This window comes from Nycticebus coucang, chromosome 13 (assembly GCF_027406575.1).
Source record: "Nycticebus coucang isolate mNycCou1 chromosome 13, mNycCou1.pri, whole genome shotgun sequence".
NCBI classification, from domain to species: domain Eukaryota; kingdom Metazoa; phylum Chordata; class Mammalia; order Primates; family Lorisidae; genus Nycticebus; species Nycticebus coucang.
Window position 1 is genome coordinate 8189624 of NC_069792.1, and position 16772 is coordinate 8206395.

Sequence of the window (16772 nt, forward strand, 5' to 3'; positions counted from 1 at the left end):
CTTTCTGTCTCAAAATCTAATTGTTAAAGTTACCTTGAATTACAAAATATCTACCACCACATACATATCACCTGCCCTTGTTTGAGTTCTTTAATATGACAAGTGAAAGTTCGAGATCAATTATAAAATTACCTGTATATTCTTGTGTGGCATCTAGTGGATCAATCCAGACAGTAACGCTTTCTGCTGGCACCTCTTTAGGAGTAGTGACTTCCTTTAGGATATCTTCAGGAATCTTATGATCCCACAAGATAACCTCCTGATCAGCTGCATCCACATGTTCCTCAGTATTTATCTGCATTAAAAACAGTTAAACATTAAAAATAGTTAAAAATATGAAAAAAAAATCACGATTTAAAAAAACACAAAAGAAAAGAACATTTCAGACAAAATCACATAAATCATAAATAAGTAAATTCCTATATCAAGGCTTCTGATTGAAAAAATGAAAATAAATTCCAGTGATTTTCCAATCTAATATTTAGTTGGCTAAGACAGAGAACTCGAACAGAAAAATTTAGAGAAACTAAGCATCAAAGAAACATGTTAAAGTTAATGATGATTTATGAAAAATAGAATCTCTAAAGAGTGACAATATTCTGGAACACTGACCACAAGTACCTAGGGTTAGAAGCAACTAGAGTCAGAAGGAGAAAAATGACAATGGACTTAAACAATATACCTTAAAAATGGGGAATTAAGAATGTTAGGAGATAAAATATTCTAGAAAACTGATTATGCAAATGACAAGTAAGTAAAAGGAAAACTGGAAATGATAAAACAGCTAAGCTATGAACTCTAAATATAACAGAAATAAACAAAAGATCAGTCTTCACTATACACCAAAGATGTCAGAGAATAGAGATAAAGTCAAATTTTGACTTCTTATTTTACTACAGAACAAAATTAAAATATAAAATACATTTGATTTACCACACTGATATGTATAAGGATATGGGTCCTCACAGAATATATATGGGTATGTGTGTGAGCTTATATAGTAAGTATTCTATTCATTCACAAAAACACTGCTGATTTCTTTGAGATTTCTTAGCACTACTGACAGTTTGATACTTTGTTATGGGGCTGTCCTGAGTATTAGTGGATGGTTAATGGCATCCATAGCTAGATGCCTGAAGCACCAGCCCTCAGTTTTGACAATCAGAAATGTCTCCAGACATTTCCAAATATGTCTTTGCCCCATCCTGTGTGGAGAACCGCTACTTTAAATAGTAAGCTTCTTAATGCATACTTAAAATATACTCTGATTTGTAAAATGTTTTTAAAATAGTGTTTTAGAACTGCACTTTGTAAACTGATAAACAGCATGGACCAATCTAAAACTTGACTGTACTTCAAGAATTAAGTTAATACAAACCGCCAACCTTAAACTCAAATACTATCTCATTGATACCAGTATTTCAGGTTCTTGGTCTCGGCAATTCAAAGAATGAATCCACAGACCACAGGAATAGTGGTAAGACAGGGTTTATTCACAGAAACAAAACTTACAACTTACAAAAAACCAAAGCTCCGGGAGAAAGAACCCAAGACGGGAACAAGCTCTCCTGCTCCCTCCTCCAGGTCTGTCCTCGGCTCTCTGCTCAGGGGGTTATATAGTGGCAGGGGGTTGTTTTGCCAGAACTCAATGTTGACTTTTAGGGCGTGGGTCTTAGCCAGTTACAGCCAGTTGTCCAATCAGCAGCAAGGTGCCGGAACTCTCAGGCCCTGGAAACTCACAGGAGAAGACAGCAAGGTGCCATCCATGAAACTGACCAGCCAGAAGTGCACCGGAAGGAGACAGCAAGGTGCCAGTGTCTCCCCCACAGGTGTCCCACCCTTCCAGCCACAGCAGCATCAACACCACCAGGGCTAAGGCGGCCAGTTGTGGCACCACCTTGTCCTGCATCATCATCACAAAACTTCCTCTCTCAGATAATAATATTTACATACTCAAGCAAAATGTACTCAAAATGTAGATTTCAGTTAAGGCCTGAACCTCTAAACAGGATAGGCTGCTGGGTCCTGTGCTTCTGCCAAGTTCCCTCCAAGTTTATACTGCACCTGACATCATGCCTAGACCCCATGCTACCCTGCCAGACAGATCACAAGACCAATAATAACATAAGTAAAAAATCACAAGCAAGGTAAAAACCCCACACTATCGCAATCTCTGGAAGGTACCCTGAAATGTCCCAAATTATCACAGGGGAGGTTAAAAATAGTAATAGTCAAGAAACATCAAACCTCTTAAAACATAAAACATTCCTTAGTATACAGCACAGTTAACATCCAATTCATCCACTCACTTAGGCCTTTACTAACTCAGCATAAGCTTATTGATTGCTTACTATATGCCAGACATAGTTCCAAGGCCTAAAGTTATAATGGTGATTAGTGTGGGACAAAAAATTCTGCTTTGTGGAACCCAGATTTGAATGTAGATAAACTATAAATAAAATACATGAGTAAAACAGTATGTGGGACGGTTGATGAGGAGGAGGAAATAAGGAAAAGGACAGAAAGTGTATTGTTGGAGAGTAGAGTTACTCTTTAAGGAAGGGTGGCTAGGATTATTCATTGTTTCCCAAATTGGAAACAACAGTTTATCAACTGTTGGATAAACATATCCATACAATGGGAATTTATTCAGCCATAAATAGTAATGCAGTTTGATTCATAACAGAGCATGGATAAACCCTCTTGCTTTGTAAAAGAAGCAAGACACAAGAAGACCATATACTATATGATTCCAATAATGTAAACAGCAATTTGCCAGAATAGGCAAATTCTGCCTATTGTAAATGTAATTTGCCAGAATAGGCAAATTTATGGAGATAGATTAGTGGTTGCCTAGGGCAGGTGGTAGAAATAAGAATTAATAGTAAACATGCACAGAGATACTACTAGGGTGATGAAAAAGTTCTGAAACTCATGAATAACAATAGTTGCACATCTGGCAGATCACTGAACAAACATTTGAAATAAGCAAATTAAGCTGGGTGTGGTGGCCCAGCTCCTGTATTTCCAGCTACTATGGAAGCCAGAGAGGACCAATGGAGCCCTGGAGTTTGAGAATGCAGTGAGCTATGATTATACCACTGCATTATATCTAGCCCAGGCAGCAGAGTGAGACCTTGTCTTCAGGAAAAAATAGGCAAATTATATGATATATAAATTATACTGTAATAACATAGCTTAAGAAAAAAAGATAAGGCAGTCAGGGAAGCTCTCACTGAAAAGGTGGTATTTCAGTGAAGACAGAAAGGAAGTGAGCCTGGCAGGCACTAGGGAAAAGTACTTCCAGCCCAATGAATAACAAACGCAAATACTCTTAAGATTCTAAGGTGGGAATGCCTGGTGTGTTCAGAGGGCAGGAAGGAGTCCAGCAGGCTAGAGCAGAGGAAGCCAAGGAGAAAGGCACTGGAGATGAGGTCAGACCTTAATGAAAGCCAGAAGGTAATGGACCTTATGGGTCATAGCACAGAGCCAGGTGCCCTCCACCATTACCTCTATTAACATGTGCAAAGGGTCCTAGCCACTGCAGTCAACTAAAGATAGAGAGGAGGGAAGCATGTGGGGAGCAGAAAGATTAGAAAGACAACCATTAATATGCAGTTGATTACTAAGCACTAAGAAAAATCAAGAAAAGCTTGCACATAAATGCCACTCCAATCAAACTCCCTACAGTTTTCTCCTCCTCCTCGGAAACTGAACAAGCCATTTCTGAAATTTACTTGGTAGCACAAAAAGCCAGAAAGAGTGATCATGTTTTGTTTAATCTATATGTTAACAATACCCAAATGAATACAGCCACATCAGGATCAGTAATCAAATACTTGTTGAATACGGACGTTCTTCAACTTGCAATGGGACTATATTCTTGAGACACTAAGAAAGGGGCTTTAAGGAGGTGGGAGAAAAAGCTGGCTTGCTGAACCAGCAAGTCTAAAGGGCCCACAAGAATATGAATATGAAGTAACCTAGATGAACAATGACAGATAGAAAAAGGCATTAAATACCGCTTAGAGGCGCAGAAAACCCAGTGAAAGACTTGCAGCCAATTTCAAACATAGAGAGAGCACTTACTATGTGTGCAGGTCTTTGCATCTCTCTCTCCCCTCTCACCTCTCCTATTCCTGCAAGAGAAGGATCCACTTCCAATTCTCTTTGGACATGCTCTAAACTGTCTTTTTATTCTTCCTAAATAAAATCTGTGTTATTCTGAAACTTGTGTAAGTTACTTTTACTTTCTATCCACACTGCCCTTGTCCATCCAGTTTTCTTTCCAGTTTCCACTCACTTTTACTTTCCGTTATTGCTGTGCCTCAGTTGCACTTTCTAGCTCAGCCAAGTAATTGAATCAGGTCAACTAGATTTGGGGAACCGGGAACCCCAATAATCCTGATGGGCCCATCATAAATTAAAAATATCTTACATTGAAATGAATTTGATACATCTAACCTTCCCGACAGCATAGCTTAGAATAGCCTTAAACATCCACAGAACACTTACAACGGTCAACCGTTGGACAAGATAACCTCACACGAAGCCTATTTTATAATAAAATATTGACTATCTCATGTAATTTATTGATTATCATACTGAAAATGAAAAGCAGAAGGTTATGCAGGTACTCAAACTAAGGTTTCTAACTGATTGCATATTGCTTTTGCACCATCATAAAGTCGAAAAATTGTCAAGTCAAATCATCTTAAGTTGAGGACCATCATCTATACAAAGGTTCTTAAGACAAGTGTGCCTACTATTTACTCATATGTACATACAAGTATACATGTACACACACACATACATGTATTTAGGCTAGGCTTGTATCTCAGGCTCCAGAAAGGGGAAGGAAACTATTCTTCATCAATACTGTCAAAGCTCAAGGCTCCAAACACAATTAATGCCATTAGTAATGACAATTCAGATACTCTGAAGTTGAAGAGACTTTTGGTTAATGTAAATCAACCACTTACTGTCCTTCTCTGTAAATCATTATATCCTAATAAGTTCTGGGATATAATACTTCACACAGTGTCTATCACACACTAGGTACGATGGTTAATTTTATCTGTTAACTTGACTGGATCACAGGGAGCCCAGAAAACGGCTAAACATTTTTTCTGGCCTAAACATTATTTGTGTTTGTGAGGGTGCTTCTGGATGAAATTAGCATGTCCATCAGTAGACTCAGTAAAATAGATTGCCCTCCCTATAGTGGGTGGCAGCATTCACTCCTTTGAGGGCCTGAAAAGAACATAAAAGGGGGAGGAATAGAGAATTTGCAACTTCTTCTGCCTGACAGCTGAGCTGGTGCATCAGTCTTCTGCTGCCCTCCAAGTGAGACTTCCACCACTGGCTACCCTGGTTCTTAGGCCTTCGGGCTTAAACTGAATACCATCAGTTTAGCTTGCAGGTGACAGATCATGGGACTTCTCCATCTCCACAATCATATGAACCAATTTCTTATAGTAAGTTTCTATTGGTTCTGTTTCTTTGAAGAACCTCCATCAGTACAGTAGGTATTCAAAGCTATTTTCTAAATGTATAAACATCCCTTGACCTGTCCCCTATTCCCTTCCTACCTTTTTAGAAGCCTTTTCATTATCAACTACCATCTCTCAAACATATCACTATAAATAATTAAACATGCTGTAGTGACACATATTTATCTTTTTGATTTTTTTTTATTTTCACATATACATGTGTTCATTAGGCTTCCACTTTTTGCCTTTACAAAACTAAAAAGGCTTAAACTTTAACAACAATAACAATGTTCAAAATAGGGACCAGAAACAAAAACCTCACAAAGAACGAACGAAGACAAATACATTCAGAAAAGAAATCAGACGATTGCTGCAACGAAATATTAAGCAATTATAATAATAGTAATGCAAAGAAAGTAACATTCACATAGTCAATTAAGAGTATATCTATTATAGAATGCTTTGACTGTGAGGTTCAGTATGGAGTCATCAATTAACTACTTCTTACTATTTTTTCCCAAAGTATCAAAGAATAGACAACTAATATTTATAAATAAAGATGAAAATAATTACAAGAAATAGATCATGCCAAATCTTATAGACAATAGAAAAAAAATGCTTCAAAATCATTCTACTTAATCTGGATACAATTGATATTAAAATTAGAAAAAATAGGGTGGCGCCTGTGGCTCAAAGGAGTAGGGCGCCAGCCCCATATGCCGGAGGTGGCAGGTTCAAACCCAGCCCCGGCCAAAAACTGCAAAAAAAAAAAAAAAAAAGATAGAAAAAATATATTATTATGAAGGGGAAATTACAAACATAATTCACTTGTAAATGAGGATGCAGTATCCTGTATCTTAAACAACATATTAACAAGTTGAAGTAAAAATTAATGTTTAAGTAATATACTTTAGTCAAAATCAAATCCTATTTATGTGAGAATGTCACTTTTCTTTTTTTTTCTTTTTCTTTTCCTTACCCTCACCCCCTCCCTCTTTCTCTGTCTGCTCACCCCTTCCCCCATGCCTCACCATGTCACTGATTGTCATTAACTGTCCTCATATCAAAGTTGAATACATAGGATGCATACTTCTCCATTCCTGTGATGCTTCACTAAGGAAAATGTGTTCCACCTCCATCCAGGTTAGTACAAACACTGTTAAATCTCCATTTTTTTTTTATAGCTGAATAATATTCCATGGTATACATATACCACAGCTTGCCAATCCATTCCTGGGTTGAAGGGCATTTAGGCTGTTTCCACATTTTAGCAATTGTAAATTGGGCTGCAATAAACAGCCTAGTACAAATATCTTTACAATAAAAGGCTTTTTTTTCCTTCTGTATAGATGCCCAGTACAGGATTGCAGGATCAAATGGGAGGTCTAGGTTGAGTTCTTTGAGGGTTCTCCATACTTCCTTCCAAAAAGGTTGTATTTGTTTGCAGTCCCACAAGCAGTGTAAAAGTGTTCCTTTCTCAGGGCGGCGCCTGTGGCTCAGTGAGTAGGGCGCCAGCCCCATATGCCGAGGGTGGTGGGTTCAAACCCAGCCCCGACCAAACTGCAACAAAAAAATAGCCGGGCGTTGTGGCGGGCGCCTGTAGTCCCAGCTGCTCGGGAGGCTGAGGCAAGAGAATCGGGTAAGCCCAAGAGTTAGAGGTTGCCGTGAGCCGTGTGACGCCACGGCACTCTACCCGAGGGCGGTACAGTGAGACTCTGTCTCTACAAAAAAAAAAAAAAAAAAGTGTTCCTTTCTCTGTACATCCGCACCAGCATCTGCAGTTTTGAGATTTTGTGATATAGGCCATTCTCGCTGGGGTTAGATGGTATCTCAGGGTGGTTTTAATTTGCATTTCTCTAATAATTAGGGATGATGAGCATTTTTTCAGGCGTTTGCTGGCCATTCATCTGTCGTCTTTAGAGAAGGTTCTATTCATCTCTCTTCCCCTTGATGTATGTGATTGTTGGTTTTTTTCCTTGTGAATTAATTGAAGTTCTGCATAGATCCTAGTTACTAAGCTTTCTTCTGATTCAAAATATGCAAATATCCTCTCCCATTGGGTAGGTTGTCTATTTGCTTTGGTTGTTGTCTCCTTAGCTGTACAGAAGCTTTTCAGTTTAATGAAGTTCCATTTGTTTATTGTTGCTGTTGTTGCTATTGCCATGGCAGTCTTCTTCATAAAATCTTCCCCCAGGCCGTTATCTTTGTGTTTTTCCTATGCTTTCTTGGAGGATTTTTATTTTATCCATCTTGAATCAAGTTTTGGGAGTAGAGAAAGGTGCAGGTCCAGTTTCAGTCTTTTACATGTGGATATCCTTCTCCCAGCACCATTTATAGAATAGGGAGTCTTTCCCCCAGGGGATATTCTCTTGTTAGGTTTATCGAAGATTAGGTGGCTGTAAGTTGCTGGTTTCAATTTCTGGTTTTCTGTTGGATTTTCTGTTTATGTCTCTATTTTGTGCCAGTACCATGCTGTCTTGACCACTATGGCCTTGTAGTACAGCCTACAATCTGGTATGGTGATACCCCCGGTTTTGTTTTTATTACTAAGAACTGCCTTAGCCATATGGGGTTTTTTTCTGGTTCCATACAAAATGCAGTATCATTTTTTTCCAAGTCTTAAAAATAGGATGTTGGTATTTTATTAGGGATGGCACTGAATCGGTAAATTGCTTTGGGAAGTATAGACATTTAACAATGTTGATTCTTCCCAACCATGAGTATGGTATGTTCTTCCATTTGTTAAAGTCCTCTGCTATTTCTTTTCTTAAGGTTTCATAATTTTCTTTATAGAGGTCCTTCACCTCTTTTGTTAGGTATATTCCTAAGTATTTCATTTTCTTTAGGGCTATGGTGAAAGGAGTTGTGTCTTTAATTAACCTCTCATTTTGGCTGTTGTTGGCATATACAAAAGCAACTGACTTGTGGACCTATACTGTAGGTATACTATACTATTCCTATACTGCAGAAATTATTCCAAAAGATTAAGGAATTTTCCCCAACACGTTCTATGAAGCAAACATCACTGATACCAAAACCAGGAAAAGACCTATCTTAAAAGGAGAATTTCAGACCAATTTCGCTAATGAATATAGATGCAAAAATTCTCAACAAAATCTTAGGCAATAGATTAAATCTTATCATCAAAAAAATCATACATCACAATCAAGTAGGTTTCATCCCAGGGATGCAAGGCTGGTTTAATATACGCAAGTCTATAAATGTTATTCACCATATTAACAGAAAAAAAACAAAGACTATAAGATCCTCTCAATAGATGCAGAAAAAGCATTCGATAAAAATCCAGCATCCTTTTCTAATTAGAATACTGAGGAGTACAGGCATAGGTGGTTCATTTCTTAAACTGATCAAAGCTATCTATGACAAACCCACAGAGAATATTTTACTAAATGGAATAAAACTGAAAGCTTGTCCTCTTAGAACTGGAAGCAGACAAGGTTGTCCTCTGTTACCATTACTATTCAACATAGTGCCGGAAGTTCTAGCCAATACAATTAGACAAGACAAGGAAATAAAGGGCATCCAAATGGAAGCAGAGGAGGTCAAACTCTCCCTCTTTGCTGATGACATGATCTTATACTTAGAGGACCCTAAAGACAACCACAAGACTCTTAGAAGTCATCAAAAAACACAGTAATGTTTCAGTATATAAAATCTATGTAATGACACATACCTTAAAAACAAATACACCAAAAAGAAAACAAAGAAAATCCACAGAACTGTCTCTTAGTCCCACACAACACCACAGTCAACTTCCTTAGGAGTCCGATTTCTTGAACAACTTGTTTTTACTCACTTCCTCTACTTCCTTACCTCCCAATCACATATTGCCTGAGTTCAAATTCTAGCTCTTCCATTTATTTGGTATGGGACCAACTTAGACTAATCTTCTAACCCAGGCGTCCTCAAACTGCGGCCTGCGGGCCACATGAAGTGGTATGAATTGTATTTGTTCCCATTTTGTTTTTTACTTCAAAATAAGATATGTGCAGTGTATATAGGAATTTGTTCATAGATTTTTGTTTTTTTTTTTTTAAACTATAGTCCGGCCCTCCAACGGTCTGAGGGACAGTGAATTGGCCCCCTGTTTAAAAAGTTTGAGGATGCCTGGTCTAACCTTTCCCAGATGCAGTTACCTCACTGGTAAAAGGGGATAAAATATAGACTTCCTTATAAGGTTCTTAAAAAGAAATTGATGAAATAGATAAAGGTAAAACAATCTTAGCATAGTGCTTTACACAGGATAAGCATTTAATAAAGGCTGGCTGTATTATTCTTGTTAAATGATTATCTCTAGATTTCATTACCTTGGTCCTAGGCCCTGAATGTTTCTTTCTCTTTCAAGTTATGTTCTCTGCTTAAACAATCCTGCCCACAAATAGCTTCAATTAACATTACAACACTGATGATTCACAAATTTGTTGTGTTTCTTTTTTTTGGGGGGGGGGATCTTTTTTATTTTTATACACATGACAAGATTTTACACCAAGACTAGTCAGTACATAAATAGTACAAATTTACATTCACGAAGAATGTTAAAAATTTTTTCAACTAAAAAACCTGCTTCTTCTTGTAACCCACAGTCTCAACATTTTAATAGTGTAGGGAAGAAAAGGATTGGGGGAGCATCCAGAACAAGTTATCTCCCAGAAGAAAAACCTAAAGAAACAACAGAAAACACACAGCAAGATGAAGAAGAAATGGATGCAGGAATTGATGAAGAACTAGAAACAGCAAAGCAATCTATAGCTGAAAAAGACGAATTGTAAAATAGACTCACAAATTTGTAATTTCCAATTCAGATATGTCTTCAGAGCTTCAAACCCATACATTTAAGAGCTCTAACATCTTCCCTTGGACAAATCAAAGGCATATTTAATGTAACAAGTCTAAAATGGAGCTCATAATACACCCCCACACAATCTGTCATCCCCCAATCTCCTTCACCACTAATAAAATACCAAATTGTGAAAGTTATCAAATAGGAGTTACTTTTTGACAGATCCCTAAAAATTCTTTCATATCCTTCATGTATCTCCTCTACAACCATAACTCCAATTCAAAACATATCTCTTACCCAGAAAAGTCTACAATTGCTCTCTTTGCGCCTACTTTGCTCATCTTCAAATTATTCTCTAAGCATCTCCTCTGAGTTCTCCCATTCATTTAAAATACTATAGTTACGAGTAAACTTTTGTTACACCTCTTCTATGCTGAATTAGACAAACCTGAGATGATTCTCTGACCACTAAATGAATCTTGGTGAGCCTAAGATTATTTTCTAGCTGTGCAACCTTTAGCAATTTATTTAACCTTTCCAAGCTTTGATTTCTTTATCTAAAATTGGAGGCTAAGGAAAATAACCTCTTATTTATGTCGCTGTGAAAATAAATTACTAATAGCAGTTGTCATTGTTGTTTAGCTTGCCAGGCAGGGCTGGAATCCGCCAGCCTCCTCGGTGGATGTGGTTGGTGCCTTAACCACTGTGCTATGCACCACCCCCGCACTCCACCCCAGAATATTTTCTTCTTCCGTTTTTGACTGGGGCTGGGTTTGAACATGCCACCTCCAGTATATGGGGCCGGTGCCCTACTCCTCTGAGCCACAGGCACTGAACTACTTTTCCCTCCCTCCCTCCCTCCCTCCTCCTCTGAGCCACAGGCACTGAACTACCCCTCCCTCCCTCCTTTCCTTTTCCAGTTTTTGGCCGGGGCTGGGTTTGAACCCGCCACCTCTGGCATATGTGGGGGAGGGGGCGGGGGGGCGCAGGGAAACTCTTTCAACTAAATGATTTTGAGGAGGGGGCAGTTTTTTTCGCCACCCACCACCTCTATATATGGGGCCAGCACCCTATTCCTTTCACCCACAGGCGCCACCCGTTATCTTCTATTCTTTCTTTTTGTAGAGACAGAGTTTCACTTTATTGTCCTCAGTACAGTGCCGTGGCATCACACAGCTCACAGCAACCTCCAACTCCTGGGCTTAGGCTATTCTCCTGCCTCAGCCTCCAGAGTTGCTGGGACTACAGGCGCCCGCCACAACGCCCAGCTATTTGGTTTGAACTGGCCACCCTCGGTATATGGGGCCGGCGCCCTGCTCACTGAGCCACAGGCGCTGCCCCCCCCTTCTCTTCTATTCTTAACAATAGCTTCCCCCCGCCACACATACATCTCTCCAAATACAGTGAAACCAGGTGTGGGAGAATGATTAAAAAAAAAAAAAAAAAAAGTCTAATTCAGCTACTTGCTAAGGGATATCTAATATAACAAGCCAAGCGTAACTTCCCACTGTCTGAGTTCTAGTCCACGTCTCTCACATGGCCTATTCTAATAGTCTCTTAATTAGTCTCATCTACCTTCAAATGCCCACAACCCAAAGTATGGCACATTGCAGGCCTTAAGAAAAGTCAAGGAAGTTGAGATTCTTTTAGTAATCTAACAGAAGACTAAAGATCATGTCCAAATTCCTTAGGGCTTAAAATATGATCTTGCCTATGGTTATCTTTTGAATTCACCCAAATGCATCTTTCTGAAACTCATCCCATTACTTGAATTTGCTGTGCCACCACCTCTTTTGGGTCTGCTCCTTTGAACTAGTTCTTTTTCATCTGCCTTCCATACTTAATATCTACACCAATTACTAGTTATTCCAAAGAGAACACTAAGGCTCAAAGAAGTTAAATGACTAGGCTAGTAACTGGATAAGATGTTAAATCAATCAAGTGTTCTTTGCATTACATTAGTGCTCTCAAACTTTTCCAGTGAGTACTTCTGTTACACAACAGACTAACTCTCACCCTATAGATTAAGGAAAGCAGAGACCAAAGCTGTGGCTAACAGCCAGGAGTATCATGCTTTATCTTCAAATAAGTCAAAGTTTGCAAAACCTGAACAAGTCGAGGACAGGAGCCTCTCAAATATAAAGTCACCTATCCATTAAATCAAAACTATTAATCTAAGTTTGTTCTGTGGCTGCAAACTCACTCCAAAAAACTATCCACAGCCTTCATTTTCACTGTTATGTACAAGGATACAATCAGAGACAACTTGGCTGTAGTTCCTATTACTTTGACGTAACGAAATCACAGGAAAGTAATGGGAGAAAATAGACCTTTCCCCAATTATACAGGGCACTAGGATGAAAGAAAGGGGTGTATGTTGCTTCTCAATGGTCATTTTCCATTACAAAGTAAAATGAGTAGGACACAATTTAAGTTTTTTACCAAAAAAGTTCGAGTGAGGCTTGAAAAACAGCCTGACACTTAAGACTATACTTCTGAGTGTTGAGGAAAATGAGGGAAGACTCTTAGGCTGACTTTACTTCTCAGATGGCTACATTTTGCCTCTAGTTAAATAACATACGGGTATAAGGAGACAGCGCAACATGACACCATCCCTGCTTTGACTCTGCATAAATGAACACAATCTCCTCTATTCCATTAATCACTACCCCAACATGCATACTACAGATGTTCATGGAAACATTCAAATCGTCACAAGAAAACAAAAAGTTATTTTATATTAAGTCAGAGACTTACATCTGCAATTCCGAAAGCTTAGCTTTTGTGTGGAATAAAATGCAGCTCATTATCCTTGGCAGCTATTCCCTTATTGTTTGCTAATAAGTGAGAATACAGATATGTTTTCAATATTTAAGATATTTTTGTCTCAAGTTTTAAAAAAAATTCAACTCTGTTTGCCATATTTCAATATAACTGCTTTTAAGCTTTACAATTGTATGCTTTCTTTAGGAAGTCATACTGTAAGTTTTAAGTAGCCTCCTAAATCTAGTTAACTTAGTTTTGTATATGCTGTGGAGTGTATGAATCTCAGATTTTCTACATGTAAAGTTGGCACAAATAAAATTTTTCTTCCTAAAGTTGCCATAAGGATCAAATAAAAGTCTGTGTGGCCAGTATTTGGGCACCTAGAATACATTCAATAATTGATTATTATTAGTACTGTTGTAACCATTATATATCGTCTCTGAAATTGTTTCGTCTATAAATTCTTAGGGAAGGAAGCGTGTGTGTTTTAGAAAAGAGAGAAAGCTACTTCACAAGCACGCTCTACATTTAGATGCAAAAAAAGTAGTAGTATTTGTGATAATAAAACAAAGCAAAGAAAAAAAGAGGAAATATTTTGTGTTTTGTTTGAGTTGAAATGTGAGAACAATTCTACTAATTTCAACTACATCTGGTGTCCAGCAGCTTATGATAAAAAATCCAATGTTCCTTTTTGCTGGGAAAAAAAAAATTAGAGAAAAAACAAAGGAAGATGAGGGGGAGAGGAGAGAAAAAAACCCCCAAGCACTATGAGAGACTGAAAAAAGGGTTACACAAAACTCCTAATTCAACACTGACAATACTCTCCCAACTTTTCCAAGAATATAGTAAAAGTTCAGTTAGATATCAGCCAAAGAACTGTGGGTTTCGATATCACTGTTTATCTAATTAACAACATTCCTCTGGAAACATTTTTTTCCTCATAGTACTGTTAGGATGAGTTAAGGTACATTTATAAAGTACTGTTATGCTATGTTAAGGGCTTCCTCTGAATTGCAATAAATTTTTTAAAGTTTTATTCAATGTAACTGCAACTCCACTGAAATGATGAATTCAAAAAGTATTAATAACAAATCCAAAATGCCTGGATTTCCCTAAAAAAATGTCAACTCCTTCTCCAGAAGCCTACCAAAAGCAAATGCAAATGTTATTCAATTCTTACTCTCTGGAGTAAATAGTGATCTTTAACCAAGTGGCAGCAGAGATCCGCGCTGAAATGAAGTTGCTGGAAAGCACATTTCCAAATACTGTATTTCTCTGAAGGACTTCCAAACTAAATACCATTAAGAGCGTCCTGATAAAATTACAACTTAATACATGAGCATACTGCCCACCCCCCCCACCCCCAACACACATACATCCAAATGCCCTGAATAATACTAACAAGCTCTGCAACAAGACTGGCTCTTATCCTTTAAAGGCGTATCTACAGTCTCGAACCTTCCACTGAAGAAATCAAGGATAGAAGGCCGTGGAGATTTTAGTCCAACCCTTCATTTTACAGAGGAGCATGAAGCAGGGGGTGCAATCAACTTTCTCAGCATTTTGGTATCAAAGCCCATCCAGAACTCAGAGCTCCTGATCCCAGGTACACTTCGGGCTCCCACACAACCGAGGAGAGGCCAAGGGGCACTCGGCCTGAGTCAGACTACTTGCAACTTCACTCCGCTCCTTCGCAAAGTGTGTATGACCCTGTGCACTTTTACTTCTGCGTGTCAATGTCCCCATCCACACAATGGGATCCACGACCGGGCTGTCACAAAGACTCAACGCGCCAAGACACGTTCCCAAGCGCCCGGGTTCCCGACCCGAGCGAGCCTTCCGCCTGTCGGCTCCCACCTTGACCGGAGCTCGCGGCACCCACCTGCACGCTGGGGAAGGCGGTCTTGAGCAGGTAGAACATCTTGCGGTTGGACAGCACGTCGCCGCTGGTCATCTTGTCCTCGGCTCCCTCTCGCGTCTTCCCCTTGGACTTCTCGTGGAGGACATTGCTCTCGCGGACGCGCCTGACCTCGTCGCCGCCGCGGACGGCGGCCAGCACGGACACGGCCAGCATCTCGCGCAAGTCCACGGTCCCCCCGTCGGCCACGGCAACGGGCCCCGCCGCGCCACTGCTCGGCTCGCCACCCAGACCGAAGAAGCTAAAGTGGCCGGCCAGGAAGCTCGAGTAGAGGTGGTAGAGCACGCCGAGCCCCAGCAGGCAAAAGACGGCCACCCCCAGCGGGGACAGGCGGATGCCCATAGGAGCCATGGCGCGGAAGGCCGGGCTCCCGGGGCAGCGGCCCTCACAGGCCTCCCGCGCCCGCCGCTACCGCCTCGCTCCGGGCCGGGCGCCGCGCGAGCTACACCGGCGGCCGCTGACCGGCGCCCGTGCGCCCCATCACTCCCTCCCAGGAAAGGCCGAGCCGCGCCGCGAAGACTACCACCGCCGCCGCCGCCGCCGCCGCGCGCCAGACCCCGGGCAGCACAGCCCTGGCTGCCCCGCCGGCCGGCGGATTAGACTTCCACGTTAGCCAACCGCCGCGAGGTGAAAGGGGAGCGTGGGTGTGTATCCGGGTTACGCGAGGGGCGGGGCTAGGGCGGGGGCGGGGCTAGTGCAGTGGGCGGGGCGGGGCGGGGCGGGCGACCAGCTCCCAGCTCCTTGGAGGCGCGGCTCTTTGGTCGGGATCAGACCGAATTTGGCTTTTTGAAAAACTAGACGTGGCAAGCTGCTTCCTACGCAGGAGAGAGGACTGGATGCCTTGAGAATATTCAAATTAAAACTCCCTTTGTACGAGTTTGGACGGCTGAAAGTAAGCCACAGTGATAATCTATCACTCCCATCCATCTCTCAAATGATTGAAGAATAGAGGAAAAGATGATAAAGCCATTTTTTAAAAGATCTATAAGCTTGTTTCTGCTGGCGTATGTGTGCCCAAAGCCTGTGTCTTTAAATCGCGTCTCGACGCTCTTCCAGGCAGGGCGGGCCCGGGCAGTGAGGGCAAGAATTTTTCTTGGCTCTTTATTTCGTTGGCATGTCTTTGTCGGGATCTAAACGCTTAGGTGTATATAATATATAGTTTCGCTTTGCCTCCACCTGCCAAAATAAACCATTCTCTAAGCAGCTGAAAAACATACCTTGATCCTGCGCTTCCATAGTGAAAGAAAATACACTGGTTTCTCTTACTTCCAGGACACTTCAGCCCTGCCCTCCTACCAGAGGTTGAGGGGGGAAAGAAGTTGCTTGACAGAGACGAGTTAAAGTAAAGGTTGTTCTAAGATGGTCAACTTAAAATATGTAATCTTTGAGTCAATATAGGCCCTCCAAATGTACCATATAGAAATATTTAACAGAAATAACTGCCTTCTACTGTGCCACCGATCTTAGCAGTGATAGTGAATACTTACTAAAATATTCATGTTTCTCTTTAATCTTAAAAGTCAATATTAAGATATGCAGTATTATTCTTAAATGTTAAAATATTTATATAACATCAAAATGCAGCCTATTTAACTGTTCCTAGTTAAGTGGCATTGTTTTTAAGTGAGTTTTGATATTATCCACTTTAAAAACCGCAAGTATTAAAACAACACACAGAAGTATACCAAAGTTCTGAACATCCGTTGCTGAGCAAGTCATGCAGAACTAATCTTTACTGCTTCCTTAGAGTCCAGGGATCTCTAGAATTTGGGTGTACTTATACAGATACAATAAA

General features: G+C 40.3%; 1 protein-coding gene across 1 annotated transcript in view; it reads right to left on the reverse strand.

Annotated features, from left to right (window-relative positions):
• The window catches only part of BPNT2 (3'(2'), 5'-bisphosphate nucleotidase 2), a 35292-nt gene extending 19680 nt beyond the window's left edge, over positions 1-15612 (reverse strand). Inside the window, exons 1-2 of the mRNA XM_053559108.1 lie at positions 14942-15612; positions 133-295 (exon numbers count right to left, since the gene is read on the reverse strand). Coding sequence (XP_053415083.1) covers positions 133-295; positions 14942-15328 — 550 coding nt within the window. The 5' untranslated portion in view covers positions 15329-15612. The remainder of the gene's footprint in view (positions 1-132; positions 296-14941) is intronic.
• Between the last annotated feature and the right edge of the window lie 1160 nt (positions 15613-16772).